The sequence below is a fragment of the Rhipicephalus microplus genome, chromosome 4 (assembly GCF_043290135.1).
Source record: "Rhipicephalus microplus isolate Deutch F79 chromosome 4, USDA_Rmic, whole genome shotgun sequence".
Taxonomy (NCBI): Eukaryota; Metazoa; Arthropoda; class Arachnida; order Ixodida; family Ixodidae; genus Rhipicephalus; species Rhipicephalus microplus.
The window spans coordinates 74,394,478-74,411,039 of NC_134703.1; the positions used below are offsets into that span (position 1 = coordinate 74,394,478).

At 43.1% G+C, this 16,562-nt stretch overlaps 1 protein-coding gene across 1 annotated transcript; it reads right to left on the bottom strand.

The window, feature by feature from the left end:
• Nucleotides 1–929: 929 nt before the first annotated feature.
• Nucleotides 930–16,067, bottom strand: LOC119172109 (ubiquitin-conjugating enzyme E2 Z). The gene is made up of 7 exons (XM_037423100.2): nucleotides 15,781–16,067; nucleotides 13,609–13,681; nucleotides 12,940–13,127; nucleotides 9,296–9,407; nucleotides 7,919–8,043; nucleotides 5,327–5,417; nucleotides 930–3,377 (listed from the first exon to the last, which is right to left on the bottom strand). The coding sequence occupies exons 1-7, from the start codon at nucleotides 15,945–15,947 to the stop codon at nucleotides 3,246–3,248; spliced, it is 888 nt and encodes a 295-aa protein (XP_037278997.2). The 5' UTR covers nucleotides 15,948–16,067; the 3' UTR covers nucleotides 930–3,245.
• Nucleotides 16,068–16,562: the final 495 nt, after the last annotated feature.

The window sequence follows — 16,562 nt, forward strand, 5'->3', positions numbered from 1 at the left end:
GGCCTTAAATAGGAAACACCCTGCATGAAATATTTTGCAAGTGAAGTAGAACCAATAGAACTATGCATTAACAAATAAAAAAAAACGGTTGGTTCTATATACACGTACTGAATTACTCTAATCAATAGTCAGTCAAGTAAGACTGCTGCTACAAGAACAACTATAGGCCATTACTTCTTTCTGACTGTCCTACAATAGTTAGAAACGAGTTGAACTCAACAAAGCTATCTCCCCGTATGGTATGGTAGTACTAGTAAAAGACCAATGCAGCTAGCTTTACAGTATGGGCGAGTTGAAAACTAACCCATTAAGTTTCGCAATATGGGCGAGTTGAAACTGTTTGGAAGGCGTGCGGCCAGCAACTACTTTAACTACATAGTACTTTCCTGTCTACTGGAAAGACCACTCGAAATTAGAGTAACCTATATATTTCGAGCATCTAACCTCACGTAACAACGCAAAAATAATGTCTTGGCACAAATAATGAAGCTTTTACCAAGACGTAGCAAGTTTCACCTATTGGCACAGTCATCACTGCTATAATGGAAGATTTTATGCTGCTAGCATTTTTGAGTCAATATTCCTGAATGCTTGGCTTAGATTCCGACTTCTACAATTAGCACTTAACGCCTGTCTCCGCTTGCTTGTCCTAGATATGGCAATACATTTCTCAGCGAAAATCATCACGCCTTCGCAGCGCTCGTCTGCGCCCCTTCAGTCACCGTCGATTTCATACTGTACCCAAAAACGCTGCCGTACCAACTAACACAACTTTAAATACTGTTTCATCGAATTCAGTTTCATATTTTAACTGCAACTACGTTTCAACTTCAGCGAGGGGCCCCCCCACTCCGATATCATCGCATTATCTTAGCCACGTCATAAGACTAAAGCATGCTGACTGTACAAAAATAAAACAGGTGCCAATCTTTATTTTGCCATCTTTATTCTTTATGATGTCAACTTCAACAACTCAGATCTCCGATACATATGAGTGCAATACTATACAAGCGAGACAAAGCGCGACTACACCACACAAAACCAAATTGCACATACATGTGCAAATATTTGATGTGTTTCATGCAGCGCTTTGAAACGCAATGTGCCCTCTTGGCACATATTTGCCTTGAAAAGGAACTCACAAAAACAGCAAAGACAACAAATATGCTCTTACACTAAAGTTCACTGTACAGTATACAAAGTGCCACATGTTCCAAGAAGCAGTAGCCCAGCAGCACTAGCTAAAATGGCACCATGATGACCCAGAAATAGTGGGTGTAGGTATCAGAAAAATAAGAACGTTGAATAAGAAATCAAATATAGTGCCCTAACCAATTTGAATGAATACAAGTTGATTTTGTATACTTTACAAATCTCAACATCTGAGTAAACCAAATTCATACGAAAATTTGATGAACTTTATGCACATTGGCACTGTATAAGAACAACAGCTTACGCCACGCGAATAGCCTATATTTTACAAGCTGTGCAATGGTCATTTGGAATCTTCCCCTGTTCTATTGCTAAAAATTATGCAATGGTCATTTGCAATCTTCCCCCATTCTATTGTTAAAGTAATGAACAATAGAATGTGAGAATGCTTTAGACAAATGCAAAAAAAGCTGTTAAGCACTCAAAAACTATCAGATTCGGTTCTGGCACTACTAATATTACATTTTACTTCGTCTTAGAATAGCCATTCCTACACCCCTACTCGCCAATTTGCGCTCGTTTTGCAGCTCTGATGCAGGGGTTGAAATAACTTAAAATATGTGCATTTACTTAGGTTTAAACACTTTTTAAAGGTTCCCATGTGGTACAAACTGGGTGAAGAGTTCTCCAGTACAAAGCACCTTATAGTCACATTGGTGCTTTGGCATAAAAAAAACACGGAGTTTTATTCCCTTCGGTAGCAACAAAAAGGTCTGAAATGGCACCTGCCAGCCAAAGCTGAGGTGGGCTGAATATTTTTGGAACATGTGGACACCCTTTTCACTCACAACTTGTGTGCCTCACTACCATACAAGTTCTGAGCTGTGATGCCACGACTATGCACGAGACAACTCCCTCACTAAGAACACACACACAAAAAAAAACCAGGAAAAAATGGAGTGATAAGTTTAACATGTGCAGTTAATGTCTGAACAAATAATACATGAACAGGGAGTGGCACACACCAGCTAGGGACTAGACACAAGGAATTGTATAAACACATGGTGGTTGCGATGTACTTCCACAAGAAAACTTGGCAGTCGATGAGATGTCTTAAAGACCCCAACCACAAAGAATCGAATGCAACCTTCCTAGTTATCAAGCCGGCATTTCTCGACTTTCTGGAATGGTGGTAACTGCAGTAGTGAATGTAGTGAACATCGTTTGCCAGCTTTTTCTGCCCTTGCATCACATGGGGCACGGGTGAACAACCTTAAAATCTGGGCAACGCAGCACTACTGCCTTGGTGCTTGGGAGAGCCAATCCACATAGTTAAGACTATGGGAGCCCTAGATGACGCGGCTATCAATCTCTTGCCCCACAAAAATGCTACCTTGTAAGCCTCGCTGCCGGTGTGATATTCAGTTTTCCAAGAAAAGTTGCCCCCAAATTTCGTTTTATTGAAGCCCGCTAATTTCGTTCAGAAATCAAAGCTAAAAAAAAAGCCAAATGCATCAAGATAAATGGTCCATCATTCAGCAGAGGGATTCCCTCTGGCAAAGAAACTGTATTGCTTCTGCCTCGGTACAAACATTCATGAAACACCGCAAACAGTACCTCACAGGGGCAGAAGATAAGCACAAAAGGCCCTGCTACGTACAAACGAAAAACGACACGATGGAAAAGAGGGTCTGTTAGCTCACAGCAAACAACATGTTTTCACCGTGAACAATGTGAGCAAGCCTGCCAGATGCTTTCGATGCACTGCCACATTCAACGTCCTTTACGCCTGCTCGATATCACTTGCCGACAACAATAATTTTTTTTAAAAATCCAACAGACTAGCACAACACTTCACACTATTACGGAAGTGGCCGCACCGTGTACAGAAATATCACGAGCAGTACAAGTGAACTGTGTACTTTGTCTCCGACGACCATATTACAGAGCCATTAAATGTAAAGCTTTTACTTGCCAAGAAACAAAAATAAAAAAGAAGACAGAAAACCCCTTATTTCAGCCACAGAGGCTTAAAAAAAGTACCGAGTTTGTCTGTGGACAACTCAGTGCATCAAGGGCCTCACACAAAGCAATCACTTCTTTTTCTCCTTCTTCTCCTTCTTGTTGGCAGCTTCGTTTTTCTCCTTGATCTGCTCGTTTAAGCTCTGCAGTCGTGTCAGCAGCGTTGAGAACTGGTAGACACCTCTCTTGTCGCCAAACGGATCCTGAAAAACGGAGGACATAAACATGGCAATCAGCATTTTTACTGCAACAAATCCTCTTGCAATTAACAGTAGACTCTCATTAAACAGAACCTGAAGGGACCAGTAAAATGTGTTTTATTTATCAATAGTTCCGTTTACTGAGAAATAAACAGAGGTGCAGAATGCAAGAATTAAACCAATCTTGTCAGAAGCATTTGTTCCATTTAAGCAGATTTGCCATTAAACAGATTTCAGTTTACTGAGAGCCTGCTGTATGTAAATTGGACTACTGGTATGTTTTCGTCATTCTTATCCAACAAAAGAACTGAATATGCAGCAGACTAACAGAAATGTGAGGGTTGGGGGAATGGTAATTTTGAGATTCGAAGCAAATAGCGATGTAATAAAATAATTTCAAATAGAATAACATATCACATATTATAAAGACAAAGGAACATTTTTTGTCATGACCCTACCAACCAGCACAATAGTTTTAACAAATGATGCTAGTAAGAGTTTCACTTTTTTGATTTGAAGTGAAGTGGAAGTAAATTTTAATAATGGCAGGATTCAAATAGTAAAAAGGCCTAAGCTGTAAGCCAGGGTTCTGAAATTCATTTCAGCTAGCACGCTGTCCCGAAATTCAGACAGACAAGGGCCGGGACAGTGAAGAAAGTCTGCCTTTATCAATTGGCATGTTCCAATTGGCCCCAACAAAAGCTCTTCAGAAGAAAGTCGACACGGAGAAGAAGGGGGAGTGGAGGGGCAGCTTATATTACTAAATGTCAGTCCACATTGGTATCTGAAAGAATGCCTCTATTCCATCTCATACATGAGTAACATTTACAGAGAACTTGACGTTGGCTTTGAGAAAGATATCTATGCTAATCCGCAGAATGACTAAAATACAGTTTTGGTTCTACACTGATGTTTTTACACACGGTGACCAGATTGGGTGCCTCAGGAAAAAATACACTGTACTAGTCCCACTTATGTAGCTTTCCAGAACAAAGCATTATTAATTTCAATCGGTGAGAGTATAATGGAAACAACATTTAGCATTCAGAATAGTCGTAAAAGTCTCAAAAGATCATTCCTTAAAAAAGCCACGGGCCACTAACGAAAGGCTGGCGCTGTGCGTTTGAGATTCCTCTTATAAGAGGTAAAATGACGAAAGTTTTAAATTTTGTTATAAGTAGCACATACAGGCTCCTTACCTAGCTTCTAAGCTTTAACAAATATATTATTTGAAGCGCAGGTAATACGTACACTTTAACCATTGGGATATCATTTACCCATTCCTCCCGAATTACCTTTACAAGTCTGCAAAACCGTACCTCGTTTCACGCAAATTACACCTTAATCTTAGCTATTCCAGGGTATAAGCCTGCGCTTCCATGTTTCACCAGTCTCTGGAACAGTTTGTCTGACAACATAGCTTCCCAGGCAATTAATGATTCATTTAACCATGTTATCAAGCCATTTCACAAACATCAACGAGTAGATGCGGTGCAAATGAAGAATAATGTTGGCAACTCTTGGGCACAACACTTGTCATATGAGCAGATGAGATTTATTACATTGATAAGTGTTGTGCCCAAGAGCTGCCATATATGGCGTCAGACAACACCATGTAAAGTGTACGGCAGTAACCCTCTTTCTACACTTTGTTTTAGCTTGAAGTTATTGCTTTTTTTTCTTTTTGTTAATCTTTGCGCAAGAAATGCAATGCCATATTGTTTCCATGACGCACATATTATTTTAATCTTGCCTGGTAGTTACTTTTTTAATACTGTAATTTTTTAAGCAACTCTCGAGAACGCCCAGCAGAGGCACGCGAAACCCTATTCATCAGGAGCAATTAAATTTGCAGAGAAACTCTTCCATTCCCTCTCTAAATCAAACCCAAATTGATTCAGTCTTTGCCTTCTATGTATTCAACAGCAAAAACACCAAGTGGAACCACTCACGTTCATGGGGGAGCCAGACAAGTGCAGATGGTTCTTCACCACGTTCTCGTAGGTGTTGTAAAAGTCAGGGAAAGACTTCAAGATGACTTCCCTGCGTATCAACAAAAAGCATGCATTCGTGCTTGTCAACCAGAAATCTTGAGCGCAAAACTCCGCAATCGGCACAAAACACAGAACTAAATTTTGCAAGTGATAAAGAAAAAGGGAACTTCATTCCTGTTTGGTTTCATTAAACGATCAAAAGAGTTGTGCAGGATGCATCAGCATTGTTCGTTTTGCACCGAGTCGAGCACACCATCAGTAGAGCCAGAAGTATAGCACGGTCAAACCCCTTTATAAGAGACGAGTGATCTAACAGATAACTGGGCATAAAATTGCCAGTGTGCATATATTGAAATAGGGGTTGATAACAAAATGAATACATGATATCCTGCTTACAACAGAATTCTAATACAAAAGACAAAAATGCTCCACCGTGCATCTCTTATAAAGGGCTTCAACTGTAATAACACCAGGGGTTCTACGTTCCAAAACTACTATGTTATTATGAGCATACCTGCCAATCTAGCAGCATGAAAATTAGCAAACCACATAAGGGGCTAAAGTCTCTCTCCTCTCCCCCCCCCCCCCCCCCCATTTTTGCATATTGGCAATTACCGAGACTGAGACACCTGCAACCCGCTGTCTGTCCACTGAGTGTGCAAAAGCACGGCGTTTCAGTGCTTTCACCATTGCGTTTTCAACATCTGCAGCCCTAACAATGGCAGATGTTCCCGTACGTCGGCATCCGTGCGGCTTCCCGTCTTCGCACTTCGGGAACGTTTCCCAAAACAACAATCCCGCGTGATCACTAATGCTCACTGGCAAGTTGTGTTCCGCAGAAAGTCCCGTGAACAGAATTTCTGTGTGGATCGCACTGTTTTCTCAACTCTTTCGGAAGAAACTTCCGATGTTGCCTTGCCCTTCAGAAGCACAAACGTGTAGTTCCGATGCTTCTGTGAAGTGATTTGCACCTTTTATGTCAGCCTTGCCGCTGTGCAAAACACTTGCATCACAGGCACACATGGTATAGAATCTGTGACAAATGGAAGTGACGCCTGAGCTAGTGGCATAGGCCTAGCATACAAAATGCGGGGGGCCAAGACAGTCTAACAGAAAAAAGTTGTGGTACCTTTTCCCTCGCCTTCTTTCGGTATACGGTGGAAAGCGTGTTTTGCGGCCGCCGGCCACCGCCAGATGCGCGGTGCTATATATGGTATATGGAATATACTTTGTGGTACTCTATGATATGGATGCAAAGAACTGTAAGTGTAGTGGCAAGTTCAACAGCACTGCAAATGTCACAGCAAGAGAGCCAACATCCGCAAGCGGTTGAAAAAATGCCTGGGCTGTGGCGGCCACATTTCAGTAGATTTGAGATCACATTCGTACGATCGGGAGATTAGCTTGAAGTTTGGGAGTCTTCCGAAAAATTCAGAAGATTTGGTAGGTATCTATGAAAGACGCCACAGTGAACGAATCCAAAAAGTTTGACCACCCGATGTTCTTTATAGCGCACTGACATCGCACAGTACGCGGGCCTCTACAGTTCTGCCTCCACTACAATGCGACCGCTGCGGCGGGGATCGAACCCAGGACCTTAGAGTCAGCAGCCATGCACCATGACCGCTACACCACTGCGATGGACAATGCCAGAAGTATTTGCCCGTCGATACAACCAATGCTAGTCAAACAAAACATCACCAAGGAAAAAGCATAATGAGCTAAGTGAGGTATTGGGCTAGTTGGTTCTTCACAATTAAAAAAACTGCACTACAGTTAATGCGAAATGCAAAGTTAGGCGAAAGACATGAAACGAAGTGGAGAATACGAGCACAACTTGTACTGTAAACTGCACATTAAAACTTTAGCACAGTTTTTTAATCAGAAAAATTATATCTTACCAAGCAATCTTCAAAGATTGCGAACTGTGTATGTCAATGCAGCACAGTACACACATATGCTTGCCTTTGATCAACACAGCCTGGTCATGCATTTATCAACGCTTCTAGTAAGGCGACTGTTTCAAATGTAAATTGTACACTGGGTATTCTAAGATTGTTACAGCTTTGAGGCTCAGCCATCAGTTTAGGAACAGTCAGCCACTTCTAGATCAACAAGGCTTCCCTAGTTTCAGCTTGGAGAAGGTCCCAGCAACATGGCTGATGGATTACTAGAGATGCACCCAATGCCAAAAATATAGCTGGTTCTGCACGACTTGGACGTAATTGTAGCATGCGGTCGCTCGATCAGTCTGGACTGTAACACTACACGCAGTGAGATGCTTGAAATTTCAGTCAATATTCTACTCTGCATCCACAAGTTTAGCAGCAGTGCCACAGTGACACCCGAATGATCGTGCACATGCTAATCGTCAAACAAATGTATGTCCAGGATCAACTGTCTCAACTTTCAGGAGGCAAAACTATTTCAAACAAATCATTTTCTTGTTAATAATTCACCTGCTTACAGTTTGGCATAATTGACCCTTAAATTAGTAATTGGCTTCAGTAAGAGACGTCACGTAGCTGTTTTAGTGCAAGGTGCACTAACCTCAGAGGTGCTGGGCATGGAGAATTGCCCTGGAGGCAGGCTTCGACGGTGTTGCAGACGGCCACCCGGATTGTCTCATGCTGTATGATGGTGTTGTACCGAGCTGCCTCGCCCGGCCATCTTTCCTGAAGGTGGCAACAAAAAGACAAAAAAAACCACAAAGACTTCATTGGTAGTATTTTGCTACAAACAGGTGTTATATTTATATGATTAGAGGTCAACCCATTTTATCTAAACTTGAAATCCTAAGCTGCGGGTGGGGACCACTTACAATGGAAACCGGGTAGCACCAGCTCTGGCAAAACAAACGAGATATTCGTGACACTGTGACATGATTAAGACATTACATTTGCACTTTGGCCCTACCCTTCACATATGTCATATTTTCTCACGTATAACCCGCACTATCAGCAACAATACACCAGAAATTTTTCTGAAAATAATTTCTGAAGCTGTCCCCATGCGGGCGGCGCGGGGACAGCTTGCAGAAGGTAGTGCCATCAACCACCAAAGATGGGTGAACTCTAACAAAGAAGGTGTTCCCAAACACTGTATGCGTATTTTAATTGTGAAAGGTTAAGTGGCCTAACTTTTTTTTGCAGTAACGTATTTTTGCTTATCTCAAAAACTTTTTCATAAAGTTTGCCCCACATAATAAATGCAGCCATAACTTTGCTCCGATTTTTTTAAAGAAAAAACTGCGCTCATTACGCGAGTAAGTATGGTAGGTCACTATGAGGTCGCTTACGCTCAGCCACGCACAGGTGTAGCGTCCCAAGACAGTGCAGGGTGCACAGGGAACTGCATAGATTTCGCATCTCTGAGAAGCACGTTTGCGAAATCACGGCGAAACCAAGCGGACGCACTTTCACCCTTTGCTCAATCGCCTTTGTAAGCGGAGCGTAACATGTGCGCTCTGTTCCGCTGCTTGCGCGATTATTCTGGCCGCAGAGCGTACCGTAAATCTAAAGGTGCCTAATGGGCACCGACTCAACCAAACTCTGGTCCCAACGATGCAGTTCTAGTCGGCGCCTTCTAGTTCTAAGCCCACTTTTACCCACTTCCAAAAGCTCGTTGCAAGGACAGTTTCAGACAAGAGTCTCTGGATATCTCGATCACGTAGATAAACTACCGGCGCAAAAAAAAGCACCAACATGGGGCATCGAGAAACATGCACGAGCGCAAGAGCAGACGTACACGATCGGACAGTCACCACAGCGAACGCGCAAGAAAAAAAAAATATATATATGCATTGGTCACACCAGCCAATGGGACGTGGAACAGCGCTTTTTGCTGGTGGCTGACCATTCCCGTTCATGTTAGCACACACTCTGGACACTATTTAGAACAGATAAAACGGTGATGTAAAGAGCGCACCGATTCATAGCCAGGCTCATTGTAGTATGGATTCTCGGTCATTAGAGACTGAATGGAGACCAGCACGCTTGATATGCACTGGGCAGGGCTCCAAGCAGGTCCAACCCACGTTCTGTCAGGAGCATAAGAAAAAAAAAAAAAAAGCTCAAATGTGAAGTGCACACTGTCACGCATGTCCCGACTACATTCAAAAACAAGGCCCGTCTACCGTCGGCAGAGAAGTCTAGAAAAAATATGAGCCCCACAATTTTTCGTGTACTGTGCGCAGCACCAATGCTAAAATATAGCAGTGCTGCAGCAACATTAGTTGTACAGTAAGAGCAAAAATAGGTTCATAATGATGAGGGTCAAACTAAAAAAAAAAAAAATGGGAGTTTCCAGCAAGTTAATAGAAATAGTGAAGATTAAAATGCAGAAATTTTTTCCTGTTAAGCTCTATCTACATTCAAGCCAGTATTCATCAAATTCCAAGGGGATTGCCGGATATCTTGATATACCTGTAATCGAAGGTGCTAAATTTTATAAGCCAATATAAGCTCCTGTTGAAACCTCCACAATTCTCTGCTTGCCTAAGACCGTGGCTATGGGGAGCCTATAAAGTGGTACATCCAAACGCAGCAAACACTGTGATAAAAACATTAGGAGCAAAATTGAGAATCAATAATAAGATTCACTGAGACTGACTCGAAAAAACTAGCTCTATTTACGAGATAATAAATTTACATGCCAGTTGTGTCATCCATGCAACCTTTGGTTAGCCCCGCCGCGGTGGTCTAGTGGCTAAGGTACTCGGCTGCTGACCCGCAGGTCGCGGGTTCGAATCCCGGCTGCGGCGGCTGCATTTCCGATGGAGGCGGAAATGTTGTAGGCCCGTGTGCTCAGATTTGGGCGCACGTTAAAGAACCCCAGGTGGTCGAAATTTCCGGAGCCCTCCACTACGGCGTCTCTCATAATCATATGGTGGTTTTGGGACGTTAAACCCCACATATTAATCAAATCAATATCAACCTTTGGTTACTAGCCACGCTATGCCAACAACACCATGAAAAAATAAAAAAGCAGCAACAAGCAACAGGTGGCTTGACTTTGCTATATTATTATACCTGCTAAATTCAAAAATTCTGAATCCGGGAGATTTACACAAGGGGGGAGAAGGGGGGGCACAAAAAACCAAGGACAAACAAATAAACAAAAAACATCGCGAAAAACAGAAGGGGATGGGAAAGGGGGTCTCAATCGCAAGCCCCAACATCAGCGTTGCTGTCTTATAGTGGCTAGGAGTAGCCGAACGCACGAGGGCAGTTTTTCACTAAGGTGATCCAGAGTCTCAAAGGATCAACACAACTAGCAAAATCTATTTTGGTCAAAACAACTCGCGTGTGTGTTCCTGGGACACACGTGAACCATCGGGACGGCGCAGCCCGCTGCCGCAAAATCGCGGGTCAAAGCTTTGCTCACTGCTAGATTTTTTTTTACAAAAAGGCCAAAACGCGTTTGGCTTCTTTTTATTGTGGTAGCATTTATATGGACGGTCCTGGCTGTTTCTTTTTTTGCCGTCGCCACCACCGCCATCCACCGCATATGTATACGTATCTATATATATGAATACCCAAAGAAAAAAAGCTGCCCGCACTCGGTGCCAACGCCTGCTTCTCTCTCACATAGAAGGTCGCAGCTTAGGCTAGTTGGTATGACATGATTATAGTTATAGCGCGTGAACATAACGACGACACAGAGCGCTTGTGTCCTGCTTGTCTCTGTGTCGTCGTTCTGTTCTCACCCTACAACTATCGTCTTATCTCTCACGTGTACTCTGCCCCATAGATGGGCGGGAGGAGGGTTAGATGCCTGTGCGCGTCCGCTTATCCTTTGGTGGGGGAATTGTGCGCTTTCGGCTTTCACTGAAACGAAAGCGTTAGTTGCCGAGTCCACGAAGGTCACTTTGGTCTCTGCACAGACCCCATTTGCGAAAACAGCCCGCTTTTCACACACAGCGAGGTATAACTGGGACACTTGTTAATTTGTACTCATCAATGCCCGTGATTACGTATTGTGCATAGTTTTTGTTGAAACAGCGCGTTACGAGTCGAGCGGTAAACATTGTTAGTTCGCTCTTGTCCTGTGAGTATCATTTTCGTGGGTCATTTGTGTGTGAGCAGCGCGCTGAACGTTTCAATCTGCTTGCTGTTCTCAGTGTTGCATTCCAAATTGTTGCTGTCGCATTTATTGCTTCGCCCTTGCGGCGAAACTGTAACTTTCTTTTATTTTTATGTATTTACTGCTTTTTCACCTGCCGCTGCATGCCCTCGGAGCTCGTAGATTGCTCTCGCGTCGCCGCTACCACGATTTTGTGCGTGGCGATTGCAGCACACGGTAGTTCATTTTACAATCCTCATGCGCTAGGCTGCGCACGCGCCTTCAAAACTAAGTCGTTTTATGCCATCTATGATAGCATCTGCCGCAGTTTTGTCCGCAGAGTTTGCGGAAAGCAGCGTTGCTTTGACTGGTTGAGCACACACTTTCAGGGTTCTGTCAGTTACGTCATCGCCATACATAATCGTGATATTCACATGCATTGTAGAAGACAGTGCATGTGCCGAAGCTTCGAGTACGCTGCTCTCGGCATCGTTCGATGGTTTCCGTACTAAAGTTCATATCACCCACCGTGATTAGAAAATGTGTTCAGAACATTCGAATTGAGGCCCAATGAACATAGTAAAATTTGGTTGGGGAATTTCAAGATTTCTTATCTGCCACGGCTCGCATCACTGAAATTATACCGTACATTTAGACAACGCCTCCTCTATTTAGATGCCTGCCGCATGAGAACCAAAACAGCTGCAACACCCTTTCCCTCCTTCATTTCCGATTACTGTCGGTCTTTAGCGTCCCCTGTGGCAGACGGTGCAACGACTCGACATTTTGCATAGCCTCCGAAATAGCTGTGTATAGTTGCAGATCTCGAATAATGCTCGACTGACGCGCCCCTAGGGGCCACAAGTAAAAAAACGCCGTGATAACAATGTCAGTCGCGAGCGCCACTGCGCGTCGCTTGCTCAAAACTGAAGTCACGGCGACACCGTTGGCAACACGAGCCATCCGTCAGGCATGTTAATAAAGGAGGCATTGGTTTAGATGATCGCCTGTTAAACTCATCTATAATAAAATGTGGTAGGTTCGAAAAGCCTGGAGCAGATCGAGTTGCTTTTTTGTCAACGCGGCCAGATCACGCACAGAAACTTCAATTTCAGGGAGATATTCATGACGACCGTACAACCGGAAAAAAACAGTCAAAATCCGGGAGTCTCCCGGCGAATCCGGGAGACTTGGCAGGTATGCTATATCAAGCCATTGAAGATTAATTAAAAAAAAACAATGCTCCTTTACTGCCACATACAATCAAAGTGATGCTTGGAATTTACAATGCCAACAATAATTCAAGAGAGTACTTCAGCATGATTAAGCCAGGCTCAATAGTATAGCTCTACTTGCTGCACAGTAAAGTCTATTTGATAAGATTGAGAACATTCCCTACTTGCAAGGCACCGCAACAGTGTTGCCAAAGAAATGGTCAACAGCAATCAAGATATATCGGGTTTAATGTCCATAAACTGCAATATGAATCCGAAAGAGTGTTCCCTCACCCGAGGATGCTGAGGCACACTTTGCCGTTGTTGTAGAGGTTTGGATTGAAGCGCACCCGACCTCCATCAGTGGTCATGAGCCGAACCCGTGGCGGCTGAATTGGGTAGTCTGCTGGACACTTCATAATGAAGTGGAAAAATCCGCCCTCGTACGGGGTGTCAAAGGGGCCCAGAACCAGTGCATGGATCTGCAGATCAACACAGGAATGCAGTTTTTAGGAAACTCGTGAATCCATGGCAAATCAATATGGCTACTAGTTCAAGAGAACTTGCACAACATTATTAGATCATAATCAAGTTGGAAACAATCAAGTGTTTTCCAATTTTAGTATAAAATTTGTCAGCCATTTGAAATGCCACACACTGCAATGGTATTATTGAAAGCTGAGCTGGTTGGTAAGGTGGCATGTTTAAGTAGAGTGCAAGAATGACAAAGACACATTACAGCAGAAGGAACAGGATTGAGTGCAGGCTCACTTCTGAAAAAAATTTGTTGTACCTAAACATGCCATACACTCATATTTCTAATGTACCATTTTGAACAGTTTCGAAGACTGCCCGTTAATAGGCTGTTTACAAAATACCGAATTTCCTTGACGTTGGCCAATACTACTTTAGTTAACATTGTAATTCTATTGGTACTTAGCATCTCACTGTAGGCTCGCATACCTTGGTTATGTTTTCTTCCTCTGGTGCAATGAAAACTCCAGGGGGAGGCTGGGTGTAGATATCCATGATGTCCCTATAGGGCAGAAAACAGAAGTCTGTACATTAAAAATATAGCATTTGTCAACAGACATCACAAACTTGCCTGTGTAAATGACACAAATATAATAACTGAAAGTTAACATGGCAATATTATAACCGGTCAAATAATGATTATTAAAATGGTGTGATTACTCATATAGCTAACTCCAATTTATACAGTTTTGGTATTCCCTTCTTGTAGAATACTAAATTAGTGGCACAAACATGTTTTTTGCAGTTATGTATAACTCTGCTACAAGTCTATTATAGGGCGTATAATATATGTTTCGCCCAGAATATTTTAGTGAGTATTTTTACAAGAATGCCAAAGGTAGCCTTTACACCACCCTACTGACTCGCTGTTACTACTATTATGCAGGTGACTTCCACATGATGAGCACTACAACGCGACAATACACTTGCGTTTGCACTCCTTCAGATCTAAAATTACAACGCAACTACACTGTCTTGCAGCCACTTGCCAATCTGGTTATTTCAAGATGATGTGCAATCAATCAATCTAGGTGCGTACATATGAACCACTAGTATTTTAAATCTATCCAGAGGCCTTCACTTTGTCAGGCTCTTTAAAAGTTGTAATGCATTAGGTTTCTTCACTTTACTTGCACTGCAGTATTCGTTTTGAAAAAGTGCAGCCGTCGTGCAAGACTTGTTTGTTCTAACTAGTATACCACAACTGTTTTTCCGTGAATAATCCAGAAAGAGTTTAATAATAAAATAAGAACATGGGCCGAAGTTCCTGTAGTATTTTGTGTTACCATTGTGTCCCTGTCATATCATCCTGACACCAAGAACCTCGAAAGTTTTTTTTTTATATTTCCATTATTTGGCAGTCATTGTGTACTATAACTTGAAACTTCCAAAGTTCAGTGACTGAATCGTTTAGAATACAATGCAATCCATCCATATTGATAAGCAGTTTGCATGGCCTGAGCAGAAACTTTTAAAATCTGTGACACAAGCGACCTAGTGGTCGTAAAACTTTCAAATTCAATCATTTCTGGACTACCAAGCTTCACCTGATAGGTGGCTTTCCTGGAAATGTAGAAGCGAAATTTATTAATACCGCTAAAATAATTTTCGGATCCCTTTAGCTAAAATTTTGCATATCAGGTTCATAAGGAGACACTTTATTATGAATTGTATTTCGCAATGCTTAGCCAAAAAAACTAAACTCTGCGAACGACTTCCATAACCAATTGTCAATATCGAGGATAACACGGCGCTTTACAGATCCACCTACGCATAAAATGAACACCATGTGTGAATTGCAGGATGGCGAACGAGTTGAATCGGAAAATTATGCAAAAGGGGAGGCAATCGCTTACTGTGCACCGCAGCCTTGGCGCAGCTGCGATAAATCTGCATGACGCAGAACAATCTAGTATTCACACACGACACTGTCAAAGAATGCTTGTCGCGAAACGATCCGCTCTCGCTATTACGTTAAAACAAGAAAAACACGTGCTCCGTCAATCAGGTGTCACCTCGATCGATGCACTGTTATTTTTTTTTTCGATAAAGATTCGCACTCGCCAATACGACTACATCTTCGTCGTTTCAACTAATCGTTAAGCTACGTGTTTTGCTGTCACACTCTTAACCTTCGTTCATTAACGACATGGCGCGTCTGTTCGCAAATGCTCACATTATGACACGACGCGGCGCCGAAAATTTCGTCGGATAGCCAAACCATCGAGGTGGAATTATTCGCGTCAGCGGAACAGAGCGAAATTTAGGACCGACTTCGAACATGAGGTTCGCGGAGTAGCTTTGCAGTGAATTCAAGGTGCCTCGTTTTACGAACTGTTAAGTTTGCTCTGAACGCGTGGCGCTTAGAATTCAGAACTACCGAGAATCGCGGGTAGCAACGGCTGCGACGAAGTCAGAGCTCGCTTCAAACCGATGTCGCAAATCAGCTCAGAACAAACAAAACCAACTGCTTGTGACCAAACATAGCTGCGTTTCTCGTCCTGGAGGTCACAGCGATGCCAGCTGCAAAAATCGAGGCGCGTGCGACACATGCAAGCGCAAAGAAACGACGCGGAAACTGAATCAGCAGCAGGTCAATACCGTTTAGCCCTGAGAAGACACTGCGGAGTGGGCTGCTCATATTCGTACGAGATGGGGTCCCAGAAGTTTGGCGGATTCCGCGCTGCCTTGGCCTGCGCCTCCTGATCCTGCATCATGTCCATCAACGAGCTCAGCGCTTTCGCGCTCCCCGTCGCTTTCGACATCATGCCGATGAGAAGACGACCACAATGTCTCCGTCTCAATCAAATGCGTGCTACCTTGCTAAGCGTCCCACCACTCAGATTTCGCTGTTCTTTCCCGTGCTCCAGCCTTCCTTTCTTTTTTTTCCTTTTCGCGATTGGTTCTCACATGACCTACTACACTCCTGACCTGTTCAGATAGCGGGGTTCCTATGGGAGCGCGTGTCCCCGCTCTCGTTCAATCGCTCGCCGTAGGTGGCGCTACCTATAACCTGTTCGTCTGTTTCTTTACGGTTGTTTTGTAGGCGCTGGTATAAGAATGCCTGCATTCTGTAGTGAACTGGCGGCATATATGTGACTATTTCTTCCCATACATTGCTGGTTAAGCAAGGTGTTCAGAGCGCTTGAGTATTTATAGCACACTGGTTGACAAACGTGGGAACCCGTAGATTTACACGATGTAGGGCAGCCTATGCGTGGTAGCGTGCATTTTATTGCAAAAAAATTCTGAATGTCTTTTAGTATTATTATTTCTGAATAATTCTAAATTTTGGATCATAAATACGCACTACGAGTGCTTTGTTGGTCAAAATTTGACCACAAAGAGTGAAGATGACGTCAGCGAGCAGGTGCTGACTAGCG

Excerpts from the sequence above, each read along its gene's own strand:
- LOC119172109 (XM_037423100.2), bottom strand. The coding sequence starts at position 15,947 with ATGATGTCGAAAGCGACGGGGAGCGCGAAAGCGCTGAGCTCGTTGATG. Across the intron at positions 5,418-7,918 it reads CCATGCCCAGCACCTCTGAG|GGAAGTCATCTTGAAGTCTT; the intron begins GTTAGTGCACCT and ends GTTGATACGCAG. Across the intron at positions 3,378-5,326 it reads TGTCTGGCTCCCCCATGAAC|GATCCGTTTGGCGACAAGAG; the intron begins GTGAGTGGTTCC and ends TCCGTTTTTCAG.